The 27,411-nt window shown below is 38.7% G+C and overlaps 1 protein-coding gene and 1 long non-coding RNA gene across 7 annotated transcripts in view; one reads left to right on the top strand and one right to left on the bottom strand.

Moving 5' to 3' along the window:
• Positions 1-27,411, top strand: part of ANO3 (anoctamin 3) — a 133,890-nt gene that overhangs the window by 90,901 nt on the left and 15,578 nt on the right. For all 6 annotated transcript variants that reach the window (XM_032690447.1, XM_032690442.1, XM_032690445.1 and 3 more), the window contains exons 12-15: positions 1,153-1,287; positions 7,524-7,620; positions 12,627-12,687; positions 27,115-27,197. In XM_032690447.1, the coding sequence (XP_032546338.1) occupies positions 1,153-1,287; positions 7,524-7,620; positions 12,627-12,687; positions 27,115-27,197 (376 nt within the window). The remainder of the gene's footprint in view (positions 1-1,152; positions 1,288-7,523; positions 7,621-12,626; positions 12,688-27,114; positions 27,198-27,411) is intronic.
• On the bottom strand, positions 15,321-17,851 carry LOC116788093. The gene is made up of 3 exons (XR_004357540.1): positions 17,795-17,851; positions 16,309-16,464; positions 15,321-15,426 (listed from the first exon to the last, which is right to left on the bottom strand). It is a non-coding gene; the product is annotated as an uncharacterized LOC116788093 (long non-coding RNA).

Genomic DNA, 27,411 nt, shown 5'->3' on the forward strand with positions numbered 1-27,411 from the left:
GTACTCCTAAATTCCTGGTGCTTTCCTATAACATTTTGCTCTTATCAGATAAGACTGGGATTCTCTAAATTGCTTCTTTTGGGTGGTCTTTTGTGTAGGGCTGTTTATTTCAAATGAGTCTGCATAAAAGACATGTAGTTCCAACTGCTCCAGCAGTGAAAACTTAAAATAAGCAGTGAAACTTAAAATACAAATCTGGGATGTGATCTGCTGATCAGAGACACTTGCCCCTCATGAGAGCACCTCTGAGTGCAGACTCTTATCCACGTGGACAAAATGCGACTCAATTGTAACCTTTCCATGTGGGTTTAAATAAACTCCTGTTTAGATGTCTTAGAATTAATGTAATAGGTTACCAAATGTAAAGTAGAGAAATATATATAATTGAAGTGTAATAATGGTGATACTTGAGTTTCATGCTTTCCTCCTCTGACATTGAATACCAATAACTCATTTTCTCTACTGTCAGTTTTTATTCCTGATCTGACAGCCATAACCAGTCATCCATGGAGCTAAGCATGTGCTATGGGACAATTCTGTGCTGTATCATCCTTGATTGACTTTCTAATCACTGCTACTTCATCTGTTCTAGCAACTGATACTCAAGTTTTGAAGAATTAAGGCTCAGTCTTCAGCTTGTGTTTTCAGACCATTGTTCTCACTAGTAATAGTTTGAAATGTGTCATATTACATGATTATCTATCATAAATGCCTTTTATAATAGGATACTTAGGTCATACCAACTTACTTTATTCCTTTCCAGAACTTTTTGTGTCTGTGTACATTCTCAATCTCTCTCTCTCTCTCTCTCTCTCTCTCTCTCCCCCACTCTCTCCTCTCACTCTTAATTAAAAGCTAACTAAACTAATAATGTTGATACTAATACATCTACTTAGCCATTGCAAGGACATGCAAATTACAGAGGCACTTCAGTTATATCCTTGTATGTCCTCCTAAGTCTGCAATTGATGTCACTAGAATGTTATTATAGCCTGAAAAAAGAAGCCCACCTTTTGGTAATCTGACAATTTTGCCATGAACTTGTGATGGTAGTTCCTTGTTAGAATTGTTCTACTACTGTGATAATAGAGATAGATAGAAGTCACCATAAGTTTTCACTTTAAACAATGTATATGTTTCCTTTTCATGTAGGCGATATTTTGGTGAAAAAATTGGCCTATATTTTGCCTGGCTGGGATGGTATACTGGAATGCTTATTCCTGCTGCTCTGGTTGGGCTCTTTGTTTTCCTCTATGGATTATTTACAATGGATTCCAGCCAAGTAAGGTAAAATCCTATTTAATAACATGTAATAGCCTGTTGAAAATTAAGAACAATGTGGCACAGCCGAGACTGTTATACTTTTAAATGTTTTCCAGATATGGTAATCATGTAAAAATAACCATATAGAATATTATGCACTTGACTCAGGTGTATACACTTTGCATATCTGTTTTGCATGAAGCAAATGCATACCATTGACAGCAACTGTTCTTACTACTGCATCCACAGTGAATCCTTCTGTCTATAAGGAAAAACAGACCAACCTGTCTTTAAGAACCAATTCTGCTATTGTAGATACTGCAGTAGTTGTTGATCTTATTGAAGGGTGAAAACCAAGACATATTCCCTGTTTACCTCCATCTTGCCTATAACTTCAGACTGTAGTACACTTGCTAAACTTCAACTTCCTTTTGCCTATGCCTTTTTTTTGTCTCCCTGCATTAGGAGTGGCAAACTTGGAGTCTTAACAAAATTCTTATCTTTGTCAATGTAACTTGAAGCCAGGAGACTCAGCTTGAGGGAGGTTACAACCTCATGAAATGAACCAAGTTTTCAAATTTCCCACTGTTGTGATTTTGCTCTGAGAAGGGTTGACGTCAATTTAGAAGCTGTGATGAGCATGCTTAAGTTCAGGGCTGACTGTACTTTTAAGGACTGTTTCAGAGGATGCACCCTCATTACAAAGTTTTCCATTAGATGTTATCAGACACATCACTGTCAGTCCTCTTAACAATTGCAACTGTTCCTCCAAGCAGTTTGGGAGCTTAGGCTGTAAGTATACTTGGAGTCAGATTTCACAGAAAGTGTTGCTTCTTGGGCTTGGAGCAAGGCTTTATTAAGTTTTCTTTATGGAATTTTCTTTAACTTGTATTTCACTTTCACAGTGAGTTATGTTCTATAGTGTTGTAATACATGCTTTTTTTTAGTCTTGCTTTTTACAGCAAACTCATGAGAAACTGTACGAATTCAAACCGCATTAAATGCAGTTAAATGCAATAAATGTATCAGACAGGAAACTATGCTATCTTTAAGATATTGTTCTCTGTATTAGGATTGTTTACCACCATAAATGTCCGCAAAGTACAATGGATATGAAGTCAAGGATCAGCCTGTTCTTAGAGCACAGGGACTAGAGCTGTTGAACTGAAAATCTTGTATTTGTTGCATGTACAGTGGCAGTTTCAATAAAGGGGGAACGAGGGGCTATAATCTTCTATTATCAAGGTATAGCTTAGTATTTCAGTCACTCTTTGGGGAAGAGAAAGGTGTGGCATTGACAGCTCCCCAAGAAAAAGAACAAAATTTCTAATAACTTCATTCTTTCAAATTGTAAGCTATTGTATGCTTGCATATCATAGAATCTTAGAATATCCTGAATTGGAAGGGACCCACAAGGATCATTGAAGTCCAGCTCCTAGCCCTGCATAGGACAGCCCCAAGAGTCACACCACATACCTGAGAGCATTGTCCAAATGCTTCTTGAACTCTGTCAGGCTTGGTGCTGTGACCACTTCCCTGGGGAGCCTGTTCCAGAACCCAACCACCCTCTGATTGAAGAACCTTTTTCTAATATCCAACCTAAACCTCCCCTGACACAACTTCAGGCCATTGCCTCTGGTCCTGTCACTGGTCATCAGAGAGAAGAGGGAGCTGTAGACTGCTATGAGGTCTCCCCTCAGTCTCCTCTTCTCCAGGCTGAACAAGCCAAGTAACGTCAGCCACTTATGGCTTCCCCTCTAGGCCTTTCACCATCTTTGTAGCACTCCTTTGGACTCTCTCTAATAGCTTTTTACCTTTCTTATATTGTGGCACCCAAAACTGCACACTGTACTCAGGGTGAGGATGCACCAGCACAGAGTAGAGCAGGACAGTCACCTCCTGTTTGTCATACACTTCTCCCAAGAACACGTGAACATGCAACTCCTGTTAAGTTCTTTTCACAGAGAGATGCAGTTGTCTTCCTTGCTGAAGGTTGCAGGATGTAAATCCCGTGAGCACACAGATAGGCTGTCTTCCATGGTTTCCTGCCCTCAATTTTTTCCCTTTGCTGCTGCTGAGTAGCTGCAGACAGAACACACAGACCTGAGTTTGTCCCCATGGGGTCTGGTTGTATTGGGTCCCATCCTGAGGTACCTCGGTGTCATGCTGTGCTATATAGAGTGTCAGGGAGCCCATCAGGGTCTCCAGGCTCTATTCCAGAAACAAGAGACTGAAAGTCAGGTAATGCACCATATAAGCCCTAAATACCTCCAAGGGGAGGTGAGTATATATTTGTTATAGCTATCATTAGCCAGAATTCATTTCAGAATACTGTCGGAGGGTGGGTTTTTGCAGAAGGCCTAGCTGTGTGCTCTGTGTCAGCCCCACACCTGTAATCTGAATGTGTTAATTCTGGGCAGAAGGTCCTATCTGCATTTGATCATGTGAATCTGTGCAGTTGTTTAGTTGGGACACAATGCTGTCACATCAGGGCATTGCTCTGAGCAGGTTAGTAAGAACAGCTGTGAAATGTGGATTCAAGAACAGATTTTAACTAACTCAAGCTGATTATGCCTGGTCTGATAAAATGTGTGTAGATGTTTTCTGTACCACCTTGTGTGCTTAGGCAATTCAAAAGGCCACTGATAACAGATGCTACTCCTTGCCATATTTGTTTACTTAGCCTGGAAGGTGTTAGTGAGGATTAGAGAGAAACCTCCTACCTAGAGCAGACAGGAGACATGCAGAGACAGACTGCACACCTCTTCTTATTCTTACCAGAGTCTGGGACTGTGAGATTATATGTCTAGTGTTTCTGCAGTCATTTAAAGAAAACTTCTAGCTAAGCAACTGTAAGAGTTTTAAAATCTATCACTTGATTTTAAGCACTGCAGCTACTGCAGTGTGCAAGTGCAGTGTTCAGCAGCGATCAGGAAGAAACAGAGTTGGGTACAATATTCTGAAAAAATTTAGGCACAGGAAACCCAGTGGCAATTAAGAATTTAAAAGTAGTGCTAGGGCATTATGGCAATGTCAGAACTGGCACGTTGCCCCAGATTCAGTATTATTTGGTGAACACTATTTCGTGTGAAACAGGTTTATTACACCAGTTATATGGAATCTGTGGACATTAGGAAGCGGTGATTTAAAGTATGATAAATTCTGTCAAAAAGCCCAGTTTATTAGTCTTGTGTACCAAAAAATCTGAATTTAGCAACTGATCAAATCATTTTTGCAGAAGGTTGATTTCCTCAGTGATGTTCCTTCACTGCTCAGGTGCAGGGAGCTGCCATCAACCCCCCTCTAGTGGCTTCAGGCAGGAAACAATTGTTTCTTCTTTTTCCAAACATCCAGCACAGTTTCAGCAGAGAAAGGATAAGCAAATAAACAAGTATATATTGCCACAGAACCGAACATTGCTTGGCATGCCAGCCATAAGTTTTGTGGATCAATAATTCGAGGATGATGCAGAATATTGTCACAGCTAAGATCGAGTTTGTCTGCGCAGTGTTACTGAAATGTTCTTTGTCTTGCATGAATTTCAAATCAAGCTTAGTAATACTGTGGTTGCCATAAGCCAGCACTGAAGTCCTCTAGGGTACTGAGATTACATTGTTGGCAGTTCATTGCAGGATACCATTATGAGAAGAAGATAACCAAGAGAAATATCCAGAGAATCTCTGTTGAAGAAACTCCATAGTAGCTTCCAGGATATTTGGATTATGTTCATAGGACTCAGACGCGCAGAAACAAAAATGCAGAACATGAACTTGTATTTGTTGTTTCATACCCTTTTAAATAGATTTTGATCCAAGTGTCCTCCCTGAGCTGAATTGGAGGGAATGCAAAGTGGTAGTCAAATGGAAGGGCTTAAATAGCCCTATAGCACTCCCCTCATTTGGGTTCTCTCAACAAATTATGTGCCATATCTATTACCTGTCTTTATTCCAAGTTGCATGACAAGTCGATTAGTCCATATAAAAATAAATCTGATGGTTTTAAAGAGTTTGGTTTTGATGTGTTTTTAGATATTAATTTTCACTGTTGTAAATTGTCCCTTTATTGTCAGTCAAACAGAAACGCCAGGCATGAACATAGCATAGCTTGAGCTGTTTTTGCTCCATGTACTGCAGTCAGATTTCAGATATATAGACAAGAACAGTACAAAGCAGCTTATTTTGCTCTCTTATACTGAAGATTTGAGTTGCAATTGAATAACAATTAACATAGCACCTGTCACAAACACTTGCATAACAAATGTTATTGCCTTTGCAGAGTAGTGTGAGAGCATATGACCTATCACTGTCAGTATAATTTTGTGAAACTTCGTGTGTTATTAAAAACAAATCAACATTTTAACTTAAGATATATAATACAGCGAATGTAACATTTATCATCTGAATTTAAATTCAAAGTACAGTACATTTTGGCCTTATATCTGACAACAGTTTGCATTATTGCCAAACCATTATAGCATGTGATTAAAATGTGATTTTTCTGTGCTTAATAATTTGATTTAAAATGTAAGCAAGAAAATTCACTGATGTGAACACACACTAAAATTTCCGTTACTCTGCAACTCTGAAATGACTGGCTTTGCTCATTCTGGCTTAGGAGCTATCCAGGATGATTTCTTTGTCAGGTCCACATTATTTTTAGGGTTTCAGTGAATTAGTGATTGTTGTGTTATGCAAAATATGACCAAAGATTGCGATTTATATTTAATCTTTTCTCTATATTTACTGTTGTTTCAGTAATTAATAGAACCACTCATTTGGAAATAAGCATAATCTCCCGAACAGTGTTAAAAGTGTAAATTCAGCTTTTAGAAGAAGGAGAGTGAAAGTGCAAGGTTTATTATAACAAATTAGAGGGGATTTCCTGGCATTTGTTTTATACTGCTACTTCCCTGGTGTGTCATAGGATCAGTTCAGGCATGTCATCATTACTGAAGGATAGGGAAAGGCAATAGCTGAGTTTCTCTGGGCCCCTCAGTTCAGGAAGGATGTTGAGGTGCTGGAGCAGGTCCAGAGAAGAGCAATGAGGCTGGTGAAGGGACTTGAACACAAGTCCTATGAGGAGAGGCTGAGGGAACTGGGGTTGTTCAGCCTGGAGAAGAGGAGGCTCAGGGGAGACCTCCTGACTCTCTACAACTCCCTGACAGGAGAGTGTAGCCAGGTGGGGGTTGGTCTCTTCTCCCAGGGAACCAGCAGTAGGACAAGAGGGCTCGGTCTTAAGCTGTGCCAGGGGAGGTTTAGGTTGGATATCAGGAAGAAATTTTTTACAGAGAGAGTGATCAGATACTGGAATTGGCTGCCCAGGGAAGTGGTGGATTCCCCCTCCCTGGAGGTTTTTAAGATGTGGCATCAGTGCCATGGTCTGGGAACCACGGTGGGGTTGGATCAAGGGTTGGACTTGATGACCTCAGAGGTCTTTTGCAACCTGGTCGGTTCTATGATTCTGTGATTATTTGGAAAGCTTACTCACTGCAGTTAAAATTTCCTTTAAAATTCATTTTTGCACTTCTGTTAGTTCTGTTATGCCTTTGTCAAGAAAATTAGTTATGTACTGTGCTTTGAATATGAATGGTCTTAGTGAAGATAGTGACTTCATCTTCGTAAATCTTAGGATTCTTAAACATCAGAATGTGGCTTGAAGATAGTGATCCCCAAAATAGGATATTAAAGTGGGGGTTTTTTTATTAGTCCTATGCATAAATTCTTTTGTAGAAAATAAAAACACAAAGACTTGAAATACTACTGCCAGAAATCCTGTCAGTGAGTTTTTACATGTGACTGACTGATCTAAGTGTGTCTATCATCATCCTGTGCAACAGACCTTCAGCTGATATGACTGGGATAATTTGGTTGAAATCAATGTAGTTATACCAGTGATGTTCATCCTCTCAATGTTTAGTATCTTCTACATCATTTAGAAAAATAGGCAGCAAATGGCTTGGAAGGTAGTGAGCAATTTTTCATTCTCCTGTTTGTGATATTTGGGAGAGAATTCACTATTGTGAGAAGTGTAACATGATGTCCAAAAATATTGCATACCACCCTAGGACCCATAGTTTTCAGGTTCCTGTTTTGGGATTAGGCTTTTTAAGCCAAAACATTCACTTTTGGTTTATTTTATTGGTCCAGTTTTGTGGCGTAGGCACTCTCAACAAACAGGGAGCACAAATGGCATAACCTCAGAAAATTTTGAGAATGCCAGGAGTCTTTTTATAATCTTTATTCTCCTGTCTCATACTAAAGCAAAGAGATCTGCGAGGCAAATGAAACCATCATGTGCCCTATGTGTGAACGCAATTGCACACTACAGAAACTCAATGAAAGCTGCATCTACGCCAAGGTAATTATTATATTATTGCTGTCAAGATAAGTTTTGTCTGAAGACCTCCTTTCGTTGTGTGATGTGTAATGGCTGCCCTTGTTTCAGCAAAGATTCCTGAAAAATGTGTTGTTTCTCTACAGAGATTTTTTTCAGCCTTTCTAATTCATCTTTCTAATAAGGAAATGACCTGAAATGACCAGAGATTATTCTAAAATTCTGTGAGCATTTCCTTATTAATAAATTATTATTTTCATCAACTTAAGTCCCCCATAATAAATTTTTTTTGTGTGGTTTTTCCTGCTTTCCCCTGTAGCTAACTTCTTTCCCTTGCTTACTTTGTAATTTAATTTTTGCTTCTGCTAAAGGAATTCTCTAGCATAATGTGCCTGTAGTGTTCTTTGTTGAACTAATGCAAAGATTTCACGCAATTAAATATTTTGCTGCAAGAAGCTATTCTTCAAACATAAATACTCACAGGGACCTCAGTATATGTGCAGTGTTTGCAAGTGAGCAAAATATTTTCCTGTGTGATATGTTCATAATGCTGGAAAAACAGTGTTGGGATTTTTCTTGGAATTCTTTCCCCCATAAGATAAATCCTTTCTCAGAAGGAGAAACATGGTCTCTGCTCCATGGCATTACAACAAAACTGCAGCAGTGTGAAAGAGAAAATGAATTTTGTATTAGGTTTCAAGATTTCTTATAGATAGGACCAATGTTGAGTAAAACTGAACGCTTTAAATATATCTGTAAAGATATTTTAAAAAATTATTAATCTTTACAATTTCCAAATTTAATTTTCTATTTTATAATGCTGATATCACTGAAATATTACTGAAAATGTTGTACTTAAGGCAAGAGTAACTATATAGCAGAAAATGGCTCCATGAGGGTTTTTTGTAACTTTTATTTTACTAATTTCTTTTTTTTTTTAATGTACACTGAAAGTAGAAGCTTTCTTAATTGAAATAGCATTATGCAAGCTATACAACCCATCCCAGAAATCCTTTTTTTAGAAGATGGTAAGTGCTTCTTCAGCAGTTCACTGCAGTTTAACAGGAAGTTAATACACTTTAGATCCTGTTATGTTAACATCTCCAGTTAATAAGAAACAGCTTTTTGTCGTATTTATATTTACACTGACATCATCTGCTTAAATCATGTAAATTTCACATTTAATGTCACATTGTGAATAATTCATTGTCAAAGAAAAAATGTGGCAGTCCATCCATACTTCATTTATTTTCAAATCAATCCTTTTGAAGAAAAATTCAGCTGACAACCAGGGAAGACAAGCAGTTACCACTCGTATTCCACAGTCACAGGCACTCGTTTCTCATGTCTGCAATTATAGAAATTGATGTAAGCTCCCAGCTTTTCCTGCCAATGCTCTTGCTCTGAAAAACCGATCAACCTTGGATTAGAACACAGAAGACAAACAAAAATTGTCTCCTTTCAAGATTTGTGTGTTCTGAATCTCCCCCAAGCGTGGGAGAGAGAGAACTCTCTTCGGGAAGGAATAGGATTACCATCTGGCCAGTCAAGTGGCAAAAAAAATGAAAAATAAATAAAAGCTCAATTAAACTTTTTATGAAGGTTATAACTATAATGCCTTCGTTCACTGTGATGTCTCTAAAGAAAAAGTTCACAGCACCTTCACTCATTACCTCTTGGTACAGACTGTCTGGTTTCCAGCAGGGATTGTGATCCTACTGGTTGCCACCGTCTCGCTCAAGTTGAGCAGCAAATATCTAAATATGTGTCACCACTTCCACTGTGTTTGCACCCAAATTAGTGAATGAAAACAGTCTGTAATGTTAGAAAACTATAGTCTGATTTCAAATCAAATGGTCCTTTGTACTTTCTGAAGCACCGTTAGTAATATAAGTAAGTGGAACTAATGTATTTAAAAATAAGTCACTGGATCTGCTCTCTGGGAAAAGAAAATGGCATTTCCTGCTTCTTTCTTGTTCCAGAGATGGAGCTTGTCAGTGTTTTCCTCTGGTTATGTCATTGTGGGAACATAACTTACTTCTCTGTCTACCTTCTACATAACCAAAGGGCTGATAGGCAAGGGAAGCTATTCCTGATTCATTCCAAACATCAGCACCCTTATTCTGGAGTAAGTGTTTTAATCCTTAGTCATTCAAGTAGCTCATTGCAGAGTACATAAATTATGAGTTAATTAGGAACAGTGAGTTCCTTTAAGTGATTAAAGTTCATTTCCCCAAACCTGCTTATGTCATAGGACCCGCCTCGTTTATGTAAGGCCTGTGCTCATGTTTCAGATTATTAAAACTGCTGCCAGGGGTTCTTTCTTAAATATCTGCCATGTTTCCCTGCAGAGGAGCACTTCGGACTGAACAGATTAATGCCAGAAAAATAATATACTTCAAATGCTTTTTTGGCCAAAGCTAGAGACAGAATACAAAAGAAGCCTTTTTCCTTCTTGTTCCTGCCCATTTCTTTCATCCCCTCCCTCTTCCATTCAGAAATGCCGCACTGGAGTGAGGTTTATTGTTTCAAGGAAAGGCAGGTAGTACCTGAAATGCTGAATGACCAGGCTGTCGTTCTGATCCACATCAAATGGACTCTTTGATCTGTGATTTGCATGGGTCCTACACCCAGCACACCTTGACCTTGGCCTTGGGGCTGGGTGTTGATTCAGGGTGGATTTGAAATGCCTCAAGTTGTGTCTGATGATGACAACATCAATCAGGTATGCTGACAGACCAGCACAGAGTCCTCCAATGTCACCTCTGCTTAGAGGCCTTCTGATCAACAGTCTCAGACTCTACCTTTAGCCTTTAAGACTGTCAAGTCTTAATTCTGAGTGTGGTCCTGAAAAACTTTTGCCCAAACACTCTCTGTGAAGACAAAGCCAAATCAGGAGCCCAGTATCTATTTTCTACTCTTAGCTACATTAATTCTGCTGGCTTAGGTTTGGTTGGTTGGTTGGTTGGTTAATTTTGTGTTTTCTTGGAAAGATGCACTGTTTACTGAGCAGAATATCCAGTCATATCCTCACATAGATCTACTCTTAAAAGCAATAATGTTCATCAGAGTTATTGTGCTGCTTCTGTTCAGTTCTCACATGTTCAGTCTCATACCCATTGGTTTTCCTTGATGAAAGCAAAAGAAAAACAAAGCAAAATACATATTTGATTGACAGTTGATCCCACTGAATGATCCTGTCAAGGAACATACTGGATTTATTGGTGTCCAATACCAAATGGTCAATTCCCATTTCCAAACCTCAAAAAAAAAAAGAAAACCAGGACTGACATACAGATAAAATATATGTTTATAATAAATTCTCACAACAGTATAATTTTACTCAGTAAGAAATAAAACAGAGGCAAGAAACACAGTTTCTATGAACATTTTCTGCTTTCATTAGTTAGTTTTCTTGATTTCTGAGGCAGAAGCAGTAATGCCAGAATTTTCTAGAAGAATGAAAATCTGTCTGCAGGATCAGTTCTCCTTGCAGCAGGCAGTTCTCACAGGAGCAGGTTGGGTAACCTGCCTGAGGCACACCTGGCACACCTCCTGGACAGCGTTCCTGTTTGCCAGAGTAACTTCAGGTTTAAGAGGAGGTCACAGTACAGCAAATGTCAGTCTGGTTACCTGTGCCCTTACACTGGCATAAGGACAGGTTTATTTTCATGATAAAAGCTTAACAATTGGTTCTTAAGACAGCAACAGAGTCAGCACCAATGCAAGTTTTTTTAATAATATTCAATTTCAAGACATTCTCTTCTTATTTCAAAGAGTGTTTTAGGGCAAGAGATATCAGAGCCATTTGTAGAACTTTTTCATTCCTTTTTCCTCCTTCTTCAGATCCTCTTTAAATATAGGCCTGTCAATGATAGGTTGGTTTGCTCTAGTATTTTATAATGATTTATGCTTTTTTTTTTTAAATAGGAATTTGAAGTCTCTGCTTTGCTTAATAATTGTCATCAACATCTTAAACCACCCTTCATTAGAAGAAGTGTAGGCCCAATATCCTTGGATAAATTACATTGCTATAAATTGGCAACTTTACTGAAAGTATATTGATCTTAATATCAGCTTCCTAAAAATGGTTTCATATTGTGGATTGAATACTAGAAATTGCAGATTTTTGTAATATAAATTATGGTGTTTTCATAAGTGTTTTCATAAGTTTTGTAAGAATCAAATTTCCCCACTCAAGATGTTTAGAATGATCCATAGGCATGCAAAACCTGATTTTCAATCAATACTTATTTTCAGTAAGTATAAATAAATAAAGATAAGTCAATATATATAAATAAATATTTTCTGTTTCTAGATGTATGTTCAATCCCTAAGCCTTAGCCTTTGCAGCCGAATAGCTGTTCTGCTTAAAAAAATCTTTTGACAAAGAGTAAGATAAGGAATAAATCCAACTAAAAGAAGAGTATTCATGAGAAGAAATTAAGTTCACGGTTTAGAATTATGTGGGCTTCTAGAGGGTGATATTTAGAAATTATTTAATGTTTGTTGGAGTTAAAGTGCACAAGCCTTTTAAAAACAAGATTATGTCAACAGTCTGAGGGGCTGAATATAATTCCTGGATACAAAGGAATACGTGCTATTCTTACCTGCAGAGAAATTGCTAAACAGCTCAGGATAAGAATGAAATGGAATCAAAAGAGACATTAAGTAGAGGAAGAAAAGCGAAGAGTTATTTAAGCTCATAAAAACCGTAAAATAAAAAAGGTTGAGGTTAAATCTGACCCACCACATGACAGGAATTCTGGATGAATTTTTAGCCTGCCTGGACATGGACAGAACAGCTCCTAGTATCTGATGATGCATGAAGTGATGGTCGGGAACAGCAGATTTCAACCTTACTGAAAGACAGAGTGTGACAAACCTTGGTAGAAGAAACGTGCAAGTAGGATTACTTGTTACAAAGCTTAGCTTTCAGCTTCTGCCACCAGTTTTGTACTCTGGGATTTTGAGGGCGAAAGAGAATGTGGCAATATTAATTGTTCCTGATGTATTGTTTTTCTGCTTAGGTTACACATTTGTTTGATAATGGAGGGACTGTCTTCTTTGCTATTTTCATGGCAATTTGGGGTAAGTACATTTTTACTTTATTTTTTTTTCCTTTTTGGTTTACCCAACCCTTTTATATCATTAATTGATAAAGGGAGATTATAGCTCTTGGTAAAGTCTAAAGAAGGATTTTATCATACAAACATATTTTTTTCCTGTTTTCATTCACTTCAGTTTCTATACCAGTAGTAGGTGAAAATAATGCCTTTTATTGCTAATGTAATGACTATCTTTAGTGTCTTTAAGCCTGAATTTTATATTATTCAGGCCTGAGTCTTTTCAGAGGCAAACATATAGGTTAGTCAGCCTTCCAGTATTTTCACACTGGTGGCTACATTCTTCTCCTAGGATAATAGACTACCACCTTTATCTTAAGTCCCTCCCCACAGCCTAAATTAGTAGGCATATTTGGGGAAAAGAGGAAAGAGAAGGTGGATACCACAGTCTTTCTGTAACCCAGGACATCTCTTGTAATAGGTCAGTGTAATTGTGCCATAAAAGACAGATTTGATGGTTCCAGCATGAAATGCTTGGTGGAATTAGCTTTCACTGAAGCTAATAATATTTTCATGCTGGGAAACAGGGAAGAGGAATAGAACAAGAGATAATTAATTTTACCAATATAAATATTTGTCGGTGTAAACCCTAAAAAAATACACCAGTTCACATACGTACAGCTGTCTGAATTCAAGCCAGAGTTTTCAAGTTTTAAATAAAATGGGACACAACAACTTTATTTATGTAATATATATGAGTAAGCATTAATGATTCTAACTTTAAGTGAAGGACAAAGAAGTATCATGAATTTTGAAGGCTGGTATGGTAAAAGTGAAAAACAATATACAAACAAAAGCAAAACATCAAAGAGTTACATAGAAAACAGAAGCACATGCAAAAATCAGAATTGGATTGTTAAAAATGAATATGATATAATTGAAGGGCACACTTTGTTTGCCTCAGTGATATTTCTTCATTTGCTCCTAATCTTGCTATTACGGCATTGAAGTTAGTAATTATTGCTTTCATAAATTCCTAAAATACATTGCAGTTAGTTTTATGGTTACCAGTGCAGACAACACTGGTAGCTTCTTAGCATCTCTTCATCGCTATCCTCAAGTTCTCCTTAGAGAGAGCTCTTTCTGTTTTCAGCTGAGGCCAAGGTTCAAGTGTAAGGAGGAATTTGCTTCTATGACACTGCTTTGTCAGGAAAATGGTAAGATGTGTGCTAAGGAAGGTGAAAGCTGAGCATTACATTTTTCTTCATTTCAAGCAGCAGGGTGATATTCTCCCGTAATATAGGGGAAAGTGTCTCAGATTTTCAGTCTGCTACCCAACATGGATACAATGTTAGAAGTCAGGTTCTGGCTTTGATGGCTCGTGTGCTGTTTTTATGATTGAACCTGACGGGGATGGCAACGCTGCACATCAAGTCTTTAACCTTTTAAACAAATACCCATTTAACCCATATTCAGTGTAACTGAGCAGTTTCTCTCTGGTGGGTGTGTGTGTGTGTGCATGTAATTTACTCACATATCAAACAGAACCTCATTGCAGCCTTCATAGGCAGTTAGTGAGATAACTCCATCAACACGATCCACAGTCTCCACACCAGATAAAGCATTTTAGCAGAGCACAGTTAACACAAGCATGTCCCATGAGCATTGTTTTCTCTGCACTTTGTTTTGTTTATCCTATGCCTTTGCAACTGTGTCTTTTTCATATTCTTTGTTTTTCTTTAGGCCTGTCTGGTAGTTGCAAAGAGATAAACTATGCAATTATTTGCGTTATACTGCCATATTTTATGCTTTAGCTGGACAGAACTGGATGCTTTTCAGAGTATCTATATACACAGCAGAGATTCCTCTCCTCTCATGTTTATTATTTCTTCTGTCTAACCTGTACTGACACGTTTTACATAATTTCTGCGGATCTGGCCTGCAATTCAAACAACAGATCAGTTTGACAGAGGAGTAGAAGCTTATCTTCTTTCTTTCCCATTGATAGTGGTTTTAATTCTGTGTCATCCTAGTCAAAAGTTAGATGTAGTTCGTGTAACTTGGTAGTTCCATTCTCTGCAGCAAACTTCAAGTAATCAAAACTGAGTAACCCAAGTAAATCTAATTAATTTTGTCACATTCACGGAGGAAGGTATGAATGTAAAGTGGGTCCGTGAGTCATTTGTCAGATAGACATTATATTTGAACACAATAGTTTCACTTCAAGGTACTTAAACTGAGGATTTTCTTTTTGTATTGATATTAAAATATCATTGCAGTCCTAGTAAAATTTTTCTGTTACAATGTCTGCATTGTTGACAAGCAGAATCTTGCCTGAATGCTGTTTGTCTATATTATTTCTAAGAAAACAACTATAATATCCTTCCAGGAAAACCATAGATTGATCATTTAATTACAAAGTAGAGTACTTATACTCTGCTGCTGGACCCTGCCTGTCACATATCAGTGTATCTTGTGATTCTTCCCTTAGTTTTCAAAACACTGTTTGCACGGTAATGGCTGTAAGATAACAGCTGCCAGGTTGTTTTGGGAAAAAATGAAAGGCTGTAGAGAACAGGCAAGAATATAATCTGAAACAAACATTACAGTGAAGGATGGGATGGTGTGATGTCAGCCATGGGAATGCCATCGGATGGGTGCCCTGCACTGTCTTCCTCTGTCTTGTCTGCTGTGCTGGTTTTGTCGTCTGATGCACCTCCAAAACTCGTGTCATATGGTCCAAGTGAGTTGTCTAAGTGGAGAACTGAAGGGATAATATATATATTTTTTTTATACATTGCTTGAAAGATTTTTATCCCCATGCACGGGACACCTCATCAGCCCCTCACAGTTAAACTTCTTTCTGACATGCAGGAGAGCAAAAGATAAAGGCCCTGATTCATGATCTTCTGCAGATAACTCCTGTACTCCCAGCAACACCCATTCAGCACCCACATGGGTGGTGGACTTTCAAAGCTACTTCCTAATCTGACATTCTGGCAGCTTTCAGCTCTTGTATGTAAGGCAGAAAAGGCATATTGCCAGAGTTTATTTAGATTTTATTTTATATGAGAAAAAAAGGTGCATTTAGCCTCTCAGTGTTTGTTTAAACATTTAAAAATTAAGTCCAGGAACATGATACAAATATTTGGAGTGGGATTACATGTTAATACAAGTTTATATATACTCATGGAGAAGACAAAAGCAATTTTTTTTTTAATTTTTAAACCTCTTAAAAATATTTTTACTCCTAGAAACAGATATATCTTCATCCTTCATTCTGTAATTGATGTTGGATGACTAGAGAGTCTAGCTTTTTTTCAGTTAATCAGTTTGGGAGAGTTCTTGAGCTATAGTTTTGAACTCACCCACAGTCCTTTGAATGAGTTCACTGATACTAAATATGATTTTCCTGATATTTCAGAGGTTAAAAAAATTACATGTAAGGAGGAGACATAGAGTTAGGGGGAGTATTGGTTAAGCTAAAATTTAAAATAAGTCAATTAATGTCATTTGAAAACTAGTTTGACTGGAGTTGATGATATCCTAATAATTCAGTAAGACCAGACTATTTAGGACCAGACTATTAAAGCAGCCCTGTGGAGAAATAAATGTTCTTATGCAAAGCGCTTGTGCTGTTCCTTACCTGGGTCACTCCTTGTATCATCATAAAGCCGTCTGTGGGAAAATGAGTCAGATCTTTTCTTACCACATATAAAATAACCAATCAGGCCAATTAATATAAATCCCAAAATGGCTCCTACAATGACACCAGCTATTACTCCTTCTTTGTTGGTTTTGTCTGGGAGAGAAAGAGAGAAAGACAAGACAGTTGAATGGAAATTAAAAATCTATAAAACCAGATACTTCATTCTGGCTTTATAGCAGTTGAGGCTTTATGGAGTGAGGCTTTTCACCAAGGATCTGAAACACTTTGCTAACTGTGACTAGGCCAGCCTCTCTGCAGAAACTTTCTACCTTTGTAAAAGAAAACAGACATCTCCATCCTTGAGTTTCAGGGTAAAAACTGGGATTTAGGAAAAAAAAAGAAAGGTGGCTAAATGAGTTTTTGGTCAAATAAAAAGTTTCCAGGTTTAATTGCTCAATCAACCACTATCCTTTATATAAAGAAATAAGCAGTAATCACTCTTTGAATGCAATTATTCATAAACATTTAGGCCAGCAGTTAAAATTGCAGCCTCCGAATTTCAAATGATTAAATTTTAGAGTACCAGTTTTTGCATACGCAAGGTGAGAAATCCAGTAATGCTTTTGGCACCTGTTCAGTTAGCAGAATAACTGTGTTCCTTCAAGATTTTCCTCAGATTTCATAAAACTTTTCTTCAAGGTACTCAGTTTTTCTTGGAACTGAACTTGTTCTCCCACCCCCCTTCCTTTTTAGTCTATATTATCTAAAGAATCAGGTACATTGTAATTATTAGAACTGTGATGGGAAACGTGAAAGTCTGATGCTCCTTCAGTTCTAAGTACAAACTGTACTGTACTGGTTATGATGGATAAACCTTTCAGTCCTGTGTTGAAAGCTTGAAAGCTAATTAATGGCAAAAAATTACTGTGCCTTCTAATCTTTTCTTTTCTTTTCCTGAAGACCTGATTCAGAGCAGCAGGATAGAGAAGTGCTATGACAGTTTTATGCTCTGTTGTTTTCCCACGCATACTTAACTTGGTAATTAAATGCATAATGAGTAATTCCTTTGGAAGTGTTTATAAGAAGTCATCTTTCGTCACAAAAGTTTCTGAACTTGGTAATTAAGTGCATAATGAGTAATTCCTTTGGAAGTGTTTATAAGAAGTCATCTTTCGTCACAAAAGTTTCTGAACTTAAATAAGTTGATGTGTTATACATTTTAAATGTAATTTCTACACATCTGCTTTGAAGGTCCACTCCAATGTGAATAGGCTGTATCTGATCATTAGGTTCCCTCACTCTTGGAAGTGTTAAATAAAGGAGTAAACAGTAAATTTTAAAAGTGTATTTTTTATTTTGGTGAGCTTTAGATTTAGTCTGTACTAGGTCACTTATAAATTCACACATCTTATAAAGCCTCCAGTTCAATTAAACAAAGCATTATTATTTTATTAAACTAGTTGGACTTTAGTTAGATCCTTACCTTCACTGGCATCTTTTGGATTAGGTGATGCAGTAGAAGGGTTGCTGGCATTGTAAGTCAGCTTCGTTGTCTGCTGAATGGGGTTGAAATTTGGGGTAGGACTGTCCTGCTTCACCGTGGGTGATGTCAGAGTGACACTGATGGGGAACAATGTGGTGGGGTTGACTGAAGAATTATCACTTGGAAGCTCCAAATCCCCAGGAGTAATAGAGGTGACTGTGGAGTTGCTTGGTGTCACCGTGGAAGTAGATGTAGCTGCAACACTTTTGGTCACTCCAGAAAAGTCACCCATTGTTCTAAAAGTTGCTAAAGTTGTTGGGCTTCTGTGGAAGTTTGTGGTAGAGTTATTTGTCCCATCGTTTGGCACATTTGAAGATAAAGTGGTGCCATCAGAGAACCTCGGGGATGTGCTGTTTGCCCCACTGATCATTTCTGTTCTTTTCATTACATTTTCAGTGGCATTGGCAGCTGTTGCTGCAGCATCACTGATGACAGAAGGATTTACAGCAGTAGTCCTATGCGGAACAAGTCTCTGTGAAGTTGGTTTCACTGCAGACTGATGGTTATCTGTAATTGAGCTATTTTGTTTACTTTTTTCTTTTACTTCTCCAGCCTCAGTATTGCTTCTGTTCCATTGCAGTCTTGCAAGCAGAAAAATGAGAATCATTCCACGAGAGGGTTGCATGGTGTTGAGTTTCAAGTTTGTTATATGCAGAACCTGCAAGAAATTCACTTTTGTCTATGATTTTATTTTGTAAAACAAAGCTGCTCAGTTAAGACCCAAATAAGATTGTAAAAGAAGTTAGTGTTATACAATACAAATCTCAGTAGTTTACCGTGTGTTGGTGCTGAAAATTTTATCACCCTAAGAGTTAAGACTGACCTAAAACTATATTGATAATCAACAGAATTATTCTCATATTGATCAATATGAATCACAGTATTGATCTCAGTGTGCTTACAGAGGTGTTATGGGATATCTGACATGACTGGAATGTTGCCATGAAGGGCTACACTTTTTTTAGGAGTTGCCCTGTGTGTGAGGCAACACTTGGAATGTGTGGAGTTCTGTCTTAGGGTGGATGATGAGTGCCTGGAGAGCTTATGGGTTAGGGTTAAAGGAAGGACTAGTAAGTGTGACACTATTGTGGGTGTTTGCTACAGTGTGTCTGATCAGGAGGAGAAAATGGATGAGGTTTTCTACAGACAACTTGAAGCAGCCTTAAAGTCACTTTAACTACCCTGACATCTGCTGGAGAAGCAGCACAGTGAAGCACAAACAGTCCACAAGGTTCTTGGAAAGCAGTGATGACAACTTTCTGGAACAGATAGTGGAGAAACCCACAAGAAATGGTGTGTTGCTGCACCTCATGCTAACAAACAGGGAAAGCCTTCTTGGAGATGTGAAGGTTGGGGCCAGCCTTGGCTACAGTGACTGTGTGATTGTGGAGTTCAGTATTGGGCAAAGAGGAAGCAGGGCAGCAAGTAAGATTACAACCATGATCTTCAGGAGAGGTAACTTTATCCTTTTTAGGGCTCTCTTGGAAGAATCCCATGGAAACAGGCCCTGCAGGGAAGAGGGGTCCGAGATAGCTGGCTGATATTCAACCTTCACTTACTCCAGGTTCAAGAACAATGCATCCCAATAAGCAAGGAATCAGACAAAGGGGGCAAGAGACCTGTATGAACGAATACAGAATTCCTGTCATTACTCAAGTGTAAGCAGGAAATACACAGAACATGGAAGCACTGTCAGGCCACTTGGAATAAATATCGAAAGATTGTCAGAGTAAGTGGAAATGAGACAAGGAAAGCCAAGGCCCACCTGGAATTAAATCTGGCCAAGGATGTCAGGGACAACAAGGCTCAATCAAATGCATTAATAACAAAAGGAAAACCAAGGATAATATGCCCATTACTAAATGCAGTGGGCCCCTGGTAGCTGAGGACATGGAGAAGGCAGAGTTACTGAATGCCACCTTTGCATTGGTCTTGACTGACAAGACCAGCCCTCAGGAATTTCTGTCCCAGGTGCCCAGGGTAAAGAAAGATCAGAAGGAAGACTTTCCCTTGTTCAAGGAGGATTGGGTTAGAGAACACTTAGAACAAACTTGACCTCCACAAATCCATGTGCCCTGACAGGATGCATCCACGAGTGCCGAGAGAGCTGGCAGACACCACAGCTAGGCTGTTCACAATCATCTGTGAAAGGTCATGGTGATCAGGAGAGGTGCCTGAGGACTGGAAGAATGCAAATGTCACCCCAGTTGTCAAAAAGGGAAAGAAGGAGGACCCAGGGAACTCCAGCCAGTCAGCCTCACCCCAGTCCCTAGAAAGGTGGTGGAGTGCTTCATGCTGGATGACAAGGAAGTGATCAGGAGTCGTCAGCATGGATTCAGTAAATCATGCTTGACCACCTTGATTGTTTTCTAAATGAAACAACTACCTGGATGGATGTGGGGAGAGCAGTGGCTATTGACTTCAGCAAGGCTTTCAACACTGTCTCTCACAACAGCCTCATAGGTAAACTCAGGAACTGTGGACTGGATGAGTGGACAGTGAGGTGGATTAAGAACTGGCTGAACAGCAGATCCGAGATGGTCCAAATCGGTGGCACAGGGCATCCCCCGAGGTTCACAACTGGTCCCAGAATTGTTTAACTTATTCATCAGTGACTTGGCTGAAGGGGCAGAAGCCCCCTCAGCAAGTTTGCTGAGGACACAAAGGTGGGAGGAGTGGCCGATACCCCAGAGGGCTGTGCAGCTCTTCAGAAGGACCTCGACAGGTTGGAGAGATGGGCAGAGAACTGTCTCAAATTCAGCCAAGGTCCTGCACCTGGGGAAGAATAACCCCATGCACCAGTACAGGTTGGGGGCTGACCTGCTGGGAAGCAGCTCTGTGGAGAAGGACCTGGGGGTCCTGGTAGGTAACAAGCTGTCCATGAGCCAGCAGTGCCCTTGTGGCCAAGGCCAAAGGTATCCTGAGTGCATTAGGAAGAGCATTGCCAGCAGGGAGGTGATCCTGCCCCTCTGCTCAGCCCTGCTGAGGCCACATCTGGAGTGCTGTGTCCAGCTCTGGGCTCCTCAGTACAAGGGAGACTTGGAGCTGCTGAGCAGGTCCAGTGGAGAGCCACAAAGATGATTAAGGGACTGGAGCATCTCTCTTATGAGGAAAGGCTGAGAGAGTTGGACCTGTTCATCCTCAAGAAGAGATGACTGAGAGGGAACCTCATCAGCATATCTAAGTATCTGAAGGGAGGGTGTCAGAGGATGGACCAGGCTCTGCTCAGTGGTGCCAAACAATAGGACCAGAGGAAATGGGCAGAAACTGATGCACAGGAAGTTCCACTTGAATGTGAAGAAGAACTTCTTTACTGTGCACACTGGAACAGGTTGCCTGGAGAGGATGTGGAGCTTCCCTTGTTGGAGATAGTCAGGAACCATCTGGATGCAGTCCTGTGCCGTGTGCTCTGGGATGACCCTACTTGAGCAGGGAGGTTGGATCAGATGACCCACCGTGGTCTCTTCTAACCTTAACCAATCTGTGATTCTATGAACAAAAGCTTTTTTGTGTAAGAAAATTCCGCGGTTCTGTAAACAGGCCTCATACTCAGAAGGGAATAATTCAAAACCACTTTACTAAAGAATGAGGTAATGAAACATATATGGAAGGCATTCTCGAGGCAATGTTTTCTGGGCAGACAGCAATTCCAAGAGCATGCTAAGGAGTTCTGCTCCATTGTGAAGAATTAGCTTTGTTAACAATTAGCCCTGGAAGTTGATGGATAGTGTTTTGTGACCCTGAGCTGGGAGTGTCATGTGAATGCTGCCAGGAGCAAACTGAAAACTAAATCTGTCCAGGGGTCGTGAATGACGCTTAAGTTGTGTGGAAACCTCTTTTCCTATAGGGAGCTGGAAACTGTATATTGCACATTAATATACATTTCCAAATGTTAGATTTAAAAGAATGAGAAAAACTCATCTTGAAGTCACATGATTGTGGTAGGTTTGCTGTTCAATATATCTGTGGGGTTTTGGTGGCAGGTGTTTTTTCTGTGTATGAGACAGATTGAGATCACGAGTCTTTAACATCATGAGTTTTTAACTCCCACATGTAAGCTCTCATGTGACAGCACAGTCAATTGTATAATAAGTTATTCTTCAGCATCATTAATTATTTGCGTGCCCATGTATGTGGGTACTTTACCATCTGAAGAAAGGAGATTTATACCTGGGAAAAGTAACTATTTCTTTTGTCTTCAGCCTCTACTTCTACTTTCTTATGCTTTTTCCTATGGGTGTTTGATTTGAGGGTTTGTGTTTTGTTGGTTTTTTTGGAGAGGTAGGGAATAAGGGCTGGTTTTATTAATTTCTTTTATTGTTTTTTTTTTATTTAGTTATGTAAATATTACATCAAGGTATCTCGTTTTGGCTTTATTCTTATTTATTTTGTGGTTTGAAGGTCCCACCATTACTCATAACATGTGTCTTTATAAAATGCCATTTAATCTACTTTTTAATGTGTATTCCATTTCTCCACACTGCTTATTTTCCAAGTTAAGATCAGCTCTATGGTGGGAGGGACCTATGCTTGGAAAACACTTATAACTTTCTCAACAAAAATAAAAAAGGTAACTTCTGCTCGAATATCGGTGAAATTCAGGATGACCACATTGTTCCCAAACAAGCAAGCCAAGGGAAAACCCTTTTGAAGTTAAATTATCAGCTACAGTTGTGTTTACAGTAAGAACAGTAGGCCTTCAGATGGCTATGAAATGCTGTGCTGTCTGAATCTTAGATTTTGATTTGTTAGCAGTAATAACTGCCAAAAAACCCAAACAAACCTGAAGAAAAAACCCAAGATTTTCAAACACATGCTTTCATTTTAACAGTATTATTGTTTTAATTCAGTGACATGTTCTTTCCTTCCTTGTATTAATTATCATATTAGTCATATTAAGTAAACAAATTGTTTAGTCAAATTCCTTATTATCCATGCACTTCAACTAAACTACTGAGCAAAATTATACTTAATTCAATTTGACTGTAATTTTAATTCCTAAAGGAGTCAGTATCCTTGCCGAACAAATTCTTTGTCATTTTTGTGATTGTCTTACTTGTGCAATGTTTACAGGAGACCATGGAGAAGAAACCTCCTTGCTTTGAAAGTTGTAGATCTCAGACTGCGTTGAACTGTTTTCTTTTGTGTGTAATACTTAATTCTTCTTTTTTTTAGTGTAATATCAATGTTCACACAATTTAGAAAAACACTGAAGTTCTTCAAAGACACTCATTGCCTTTAGGGATTAGTATGCAAACAGTGCTCTTGCAGTAAAACAGCAGAGCAATAGATTAGCCAAACTTGCAGAAGAGCCCAGACCTTACATTAGCAGGTCAAGTAAGTGTTTAAGGAAGCAATGAACGGATTATTAATTGGAAAAAAAACGATTGTGGGTTTAGGTTCACTGGTATTCACATTCCTCAGGTGCCAGCTTAGTGGCAATCAGTGCAACAGGCGTAGCCTGAAGTGAGTGGAACTGCCATCAGTATGGGATTAAGCTGCAGTTCAGTTACCTAGATTAGCTCTACCTTTGTTTTTTTAGCATGAAAAAGGAGGATTTTTTATGCAGGATGGTCACCATCATGTTTCTTAGTGGATTTTGCATTCTCCAATGTGAACCTTAGTGTGCAAAAATAGATTTTCGGCATGATAAAGTAATTGCAACAACTCAGCACCTACCAGTGATAGGTGTAATGTCTGCAAAACCTCTTGTATTGTCAAGAAAATAATAATTTCAACTTCTCATGGATAGACAATAGAGTCTTCAGAACTATAAATTCAAATTACATTCTTTTGCATGTCATTGAACCTTTCACCATTTCCCCACCTTACATTAGTTATTAGAAAGTAACTTAATTTATGGGGTAAGTGGTGATGTGATTAACAAATTGGTAATGGCACTCTTTTGATCTGATGTAACATGTTCATATTTGCAGAATTTTCACACTTTAAAAAAGCCTCATAAAGTGGACCATTTTTACCTTTACATCAGTGAACCAAAAATAGATGGAACATATAAAATGAGAGGTAGAGAATTTATCTTCTAGAATTCAGAAAGAAATAGTTGCAAATGATGGTCCCAGAAACATACTGGATGTTTGCTCATGTGGCTCTTTACTCTAAAATTCAGATTGCTCTCCAAGAATTAGATACTTCTAAATTTAATGAGCAATTAATGTTACATTGTTAAGCTTAAATGTATTTTTTGTTCCGAGAAAATAATGTTTTAAGTTTTTAGTGAACTATGAAGAGGAATGTAAATATGAATTGTAGTCTATAATTAATTCAGTTTATACCCTCAGTTACTGTCTAGCAACTTGACAAGTATTAAGTGCACTGGCCAAACTTCCCAAGTGCGTGTTTCCTGTTCATTTTCGGTAGAACTAAACTCAGCAGAGCAATGTAGTTTCTAGCAGAAGTTTGCTATAAGGTGGCATACAGGGAATACTTCACCACCACCATCAACCCTCTCCAGTATTTCAAATGGGCTCTGAACTTACTTTGAGAGAAATCCTACACTTCCTTGATAAGAAGCATAGATAACCACAGAAGAAAAGTGTGAGCCAGAGGGAAATAGTGTAATTGCTTATGATTGCTGCTTCTCTGCTTTAGTGTTTGAATCACAAAATGGTTTTTACTTTCAATTACTTTCTCAGAACTACACTTTTAAGTAGAATTTGACTACAACGACACCAGTCACCTGCCTGAACATGATATAAATGAATACTGTGATCATTAATCGCATCCACTAATAAGCATTAAAAAACCCCTCAGACTTACCTTTGAGGTGCAGAACGTGGAAGAAGCTGTTGAAATACTGCTGTGGTCCAGAGCACAGTTATTCTGGCAGGGAGGGGGAGTGCAGGTCCAGGAGGGGCAGCCGTGTGACAGCGGTCAGGAACACGCTGTGCGAGGCGAGGCGAGGTGGGGCAGCCCTTCCCCAGCCTCCGGGAACCAGCCCCACCAACTCTGTGCTGTCGTGACCCTGCTCTGTCATTGCAGAGTCCACAGAAATGGCAGTGCTTATGGTAAAGTGGGCAGACAGTGCATATTGCTTAATAATTTCAGAGTCTTTGAGCTGGTATTTCACAGGAGTGACTGCTTTCTGTAAGCTATAGAAACTCTGTGTACTATGCAACTGTTAGTTTAACAAAAGATAGCTGCTCCTTATCGCAGTTTCCTGCACTTGGTGAGATGAGAACTGGCAAAGGCCTGTCTTCTACAAAATAAAGCAGCAGTATGAGTTCTGTTAAGAAAAGCATGCTGCTAGAAATGGATCTGTTCCTGTCTCCAAATATGTTTGTAGTTGAAATCATTTAAAAGAACAATGTAAATCCAAATTTTCTGAATTTATCAGGCATCATTAATTTTTACATAACCAACTCGGGATCTGAAGGTTACAACTGTTACTCCTCCCTTTAGGTTTTATGTAAAAAATACTGGATTAAGGTAGGAATGAAAAAGTCAGGTATGTAATATAGAACTTCATATGCTCACCCAGTCAACCTGTGACTTTTTTTATTCTTTAATCCTTTATGTATGTTTATTCTAGGCTGGTATGTGGTGAAGAGAGACTGAAAAATGTTTCAGTATTGTGTGACCGTTTGAGTGGAATGCCAGGACATTGTCATCTGTTTCCACTTTAAATTTTTAAGGAATCAAGTGCAAGTACTGTTTCATAACTTATCCTTGAGATAAGCCTTGAGGATGTCGTATCTACAGGAAGTGTTTATATGGAAGCAACTGGTGGTGTTTTCTTGAAAGTACTGCAGGGATAAGTGGAAGTTACTCTGTTAGATGGATCAAGTTCTACCCTTTCTGATATCCCTTTTAGGGGAAATAAATTGTTTATGTGGCATGAGATGGAGTGGTCTATGAGAGGAGGGAGGACAGAGTCTGATACTGTTGTTTTGGTTTTCTGGTTTTTGGTTTAGTTCTTTGGAATCTAACATTCTCTGCAGAGCGTATCAGCAAGCTTCCGACTCACATTTATTGCTGTGCCTGGGTGGACAGGCATGTAACAGATTGACCATGAGATCTGAAAACAAGCACCATGAATTTGTGTCCAAATCTTACACAGCATTAACCAAATCACAAGTGATATACTGGGGTCAACAGTATTCTTCACACCAGCGTGCACAGGTTATAGTGTGCCCTTCTGAGAGCTTTTAAGAAGAAAGGTTATTTGAATGGATGTATAATATTTGCAAATATCAATACCTTAAATACATAGTCTGAAATTCTGTTGAAGTATATCTATTGCAGTGGTACAAAAGTCATACCCCTCTAGCGCTGTCCTGGACCTCAGCTTTGGCCTTGGGGAAGGTGTGCTCGCTCTCTCTTTTGTTTGTTAGCAGTTTAATTCATCTGTTAGGAAAAGTAAAAACTGGTTCCCTGAGTGACATAAGACCTAATGGAAGATGTTTGCGACTCAGTTCTTGGCTAAGTGTTGTACACCTGCAGTGTGGTGCCAGAATGCTGGCGCTGAGTGCTGGCCCGCTGTTCCTGGAGGGGAAAAACCTCCAGGTGTGATCAGATTCAGAGCTGTGACCATATGGAGGCAAAGTGGTTCAGAGTACTCCAGGAGGGTGAGTGGAGACTAAGCTATCCTTCAACTATAGCTGATACTTTTCTAAGTGCTAGTTTCAATTCTGAAGAGTATTTCTCAATAGGAGGTGTGGTACAAAACCTGTAGGACTGTTTTGATTGCATAGTTTTGCTGCTATAGAGGAGTCCAGCTAAATAAAACTGGGAGAATCTGATTATGGTCTCACACCTAGATTAGAAATAATTGTTTAAAGAATTATTTTAGTAGTAAAACTGCTGCAGTATAATACTGATATAGCTGGGAAAGCAGTGAGGTTGTCTTCATTAGAACTGAATAAAATGAGATCATACTTTAGCTCTTTATTGTTACCGTTGTGTATGTGTATCCTCATTTCTTCAAGGAAAGATTTTATATTTTGAGTAAAATTAAAAGCAAAATTAAAGGGGATGACACTGTTTTATATTGCCAGGTACCCATCTCTGTACAGATATAGCAGACAACAAAAAAAATGATTCTTTAACATTGAAAATAGTGTTTAAATTTTAACAGTGATTATCCTGAAGTTACTGACAATTTTCAGATTCTATGGGGAAAACTGTCAGGAAATGGCTAATGACAGTTATCACTTACATTGCTGATTTTTGTGAGATCTGCATGGCCCTTTTTTTTTGTTTGTTTTTTGCTATAATTAACCTGCAGTTGTTTTCCACAGCAACAGTCTTTCTAGAGTTTTGGAAAAGACGGAGAGCTGTATTAACCTATGACTGGGACCTCATAGACTGGGAAGATGAAGAGGTAAGAAACAGAAGTAAACATGTAAAGCATGATCTAAGTGTAAATATCAATCCATATTGTGTGTTGTCATCTGAGTTTGTCATTCAGATTATATTTCTGTTTATAATACTAGTTGCAGAATAAACAGGTATATTTGAGACTACACAAGGATACTTTGCCTTCTGCAACTGGCATTATTATTCCAAATATAGTTCCACATTTATCAAAAGCATCC

The sequence above is a fragment of the Chiroxiphia lanceolata genome, chromosome 6 (assembly GCF_009829145.1).
Source record: "Chiroxiphia lanceolata isolate bChiLan1 chromosome 6, bChiLan1.pri, whole genome shotgun sequence".
NCBI classification, from domain to species: domain Eukaryota; kingdom Metazoa; phylum Chordata; class Aves; order Passeriformes; family Pipridae; genus Chiroxiphia; species Chiroxiphia lanceolata.